The 2328-nt window shown below is 52.6% G+C and overlaps 1 protein-coding gene across 1 annotated transcript in view; it reads right to left on the bottom strand.

The window, feature by feature from the left end:
- The window catches only part of ALMS1 (ALMS1 centrosome and basal body associated protein), a 40520-nt gene that overhangs the window by 7103 nt on the left and 31089 nt on the right, over positions 1-2328 (bottom strand). Inside the window, exons 12-13 of the mRNA XM_015616273.3 lie at positions 585-790; positions 37-131 (exon numbers count right to left, since the gene is read on the bottom strand). Coding sequence (XP_015471759.1) covers positions 37-131; positions 585-790 — 301 coding nt within the window. The remainder of the gene's footprint in view (positions 1-36; positions 132-584; positions 791-2328) is intronic.

Here is a 2328-nt window from a genome sequence, read left to right as displayed (position 1 = left end):
TGGGACTGCAGCTGCTCCCTCTGGGACTGCAGCAGCCTCTGCAGCCTCCTCTCCTCGCGGAGCAGCCGCAGGTGCCGCAGGCGCTGTCCCGAGCGCGAGATGAAATCGGGGCGGTGCAGGGCCAGGGCCTCCTGGGGGGACACAGACACACAAACTGGGGCTGGCAGCTGTGGGGGAGACATAAAACATCCCCCACAAACCCCAAAGCGTGGGAAAAAACCCCATCCTAATGCTGGGTGTGAGATGAAACTCATGTCCTTGATGCTGGTCCTTGAAACTCCTGTCCTAGGTGATCAGAGGTTTAACAATGTGGAAATAAACTGGCCAGAAAAATAAAAAACCTAAAATAATAATAAAGAGTAGTAAAAACTCATTTTGATCTCATGCTATGTACACCTGAGAATTATTTCTGTGTGGAAATGAGTGTGGTGGGATGTTCTGCCAGCTACATCCCTCTGTGTCCTGAAGGCAAGGGATTTAATCCCCGTAACACCAGAGTCAAAAGTGGGGGAAATGAAGTGTGGAGGTATTGTGGGGAAAGGCAGGTGCTGCAGGAACATGCCATGGCTCCCAGGCTGCCTCACCTGCAGTGTCAGCTTCCCCCTGCCAGCCCCTGCCCGGCCCAGCCTGGGCTGCTGCTCCCAGTTCTTCTCCCGCAGGGGCTCTCTCCAGGGCTTTGTGCTGCTCCAGGGCTCAAACCAGGCTGGCCCAGGGCCAGGAAGGGCACTGGACTGGTTTTCTTTCCTCCAGTCACATTTCAAGTCCTCTGCTGGGACGAGCCACTGAGTCCCTGTTAAAAGAGCACGGAACAGAAAGGTTTGAGACAATTCCTGCTGTCCATCCCAATCCACGGTCCTTTATTCCTGGAGGAATCCCAGAGGCTGAGGGGACAACAAAGAGCTGGGAGGGGACACAGGCAGGAGAGGTGATCCCAGCTGACCCCAGGGTACCCCAGATCATGGTCAGGAGACAGCTGAGTGAAGAGGAACACTGGGAATGGTGGTGCCTTCACCTCCCAAGTCCCCATCAGGCACAGAGGAGCTCTCCTGGGATGGGAAAGTGGGCAGGGGCTGAAAGGTCCCTCCAGTGCCTACAGGGGGTTCCAAGGAGCTGCAGAGGGACCTGGGACAGGGGGAAGGAGGAAGCTGAAGGAGGGCAGGTTCACACCAGATTTTGGGCAGGGATTGTTCCTGGCAGGGTGGGCAGGGCTGTCCCAGGTGCCCAGAGCAGCCCCTGGATCCCTGGCAGTGCCCAAGGCCAGGCTGGACACTGGGGCTGGAGCTCCTGGGACAGTGGAGCTGGCCCTGCCATGGCTGGGGTGACACTGGGGGGGATTTGAGGTCCCTTCCAACCCAGACCATTCCAGGATTCTCCAAGTGCAGAATGAACTCCTTGTCCTGCTGTGCTCCTTTCCCTATTAACCTGTCTCCATCCCAATGCTTTCCTCCCCATCCTGCCCCACATCCCTTGGGAAGGGAAGGAGCAGGGGGTTAAACCTCAGCAGTGCCCAGGTCTGCAGCTAAACCCAACCAGTGCAGCAACCCCCCACACTCCAGAGGGAATCCCTGCAGGAAACACCTTGGGCAGGTTCAAGAGAATTCCCTCCTCAGGTGTCCCAAACCCAGCAAATCTTTATCAAACACCACTCTGGAAAAGCCCAGAATTGTTCATTTTCCAGGTTTCTCTCCATGGAAAGAACAGTTATTTACCAGCAGTCACACATTCCTAAGGAGCCTCTGTGTTAGGCCTAAGCCCTGTGGCTCTTTAGCCACATTTTGGAAGATCAAATGCTCTCATCTCCCAAATGTTCAGTGTGCCTCCAGGAATTGTTACTCACAGTTTACACACACAATGATGTGAATACATCAGCTGGGATTCTGAGCAGATATTCTGAATTTTCTAAATTAAACCCTTATGAGAGAGAATGATCAGTCCCCACAACAACAGTGATGAGTAAGGGAAATATTTTTAAACATTTAATTGTGACGTTGTGAAGAGTGGCAGGAATTTAAGAGAGACAAAAAAATAAATTAAAACTTCCTGAGACTCCACCAGCAGCCTAAAAATGCAACTCTCAAAAACAAGTTGAGTTCTTCCCAATTTCCACTCAAGTACTCTGGAAAAATCTGGGAAGCCTCAGGGCATGAGACAGTAAGGACAAGGTGGTGACCAGCAGGGAGAGTTTAACAGAATGTTCTCTATCTCAGAAGTTGCTATAAAGTACCTGCAAGATTCTCCCCTCTCCACCCTGTTTATTCCCCCCTCTCCAGGTTGTTTATTCCCCCTCCCCACCTTGTTTATTCCCCTTCTCCACCCTGTTTATTCCCC

The sequence above is a fragment of the Parus major genome, unplaced genomic scaffold (genome assembly GCF_001522545.3).
Source record: "Parus major isolate Abel unplaced genomic scaffold, Parus_major1.1 Scaffold391, whole genome shotgun sequence".
Classification (NCBI taxonomy): domain Eukaryota; kingdom Metazoa; phylum Chordata; class Aves; order Passeriformes; family Paridae; genus Parus; species Parus major.
Note: the sequence above shows the minus strand (reverse complement) of the source record. Positions and strands in the feature narration are given on the sequence as shown.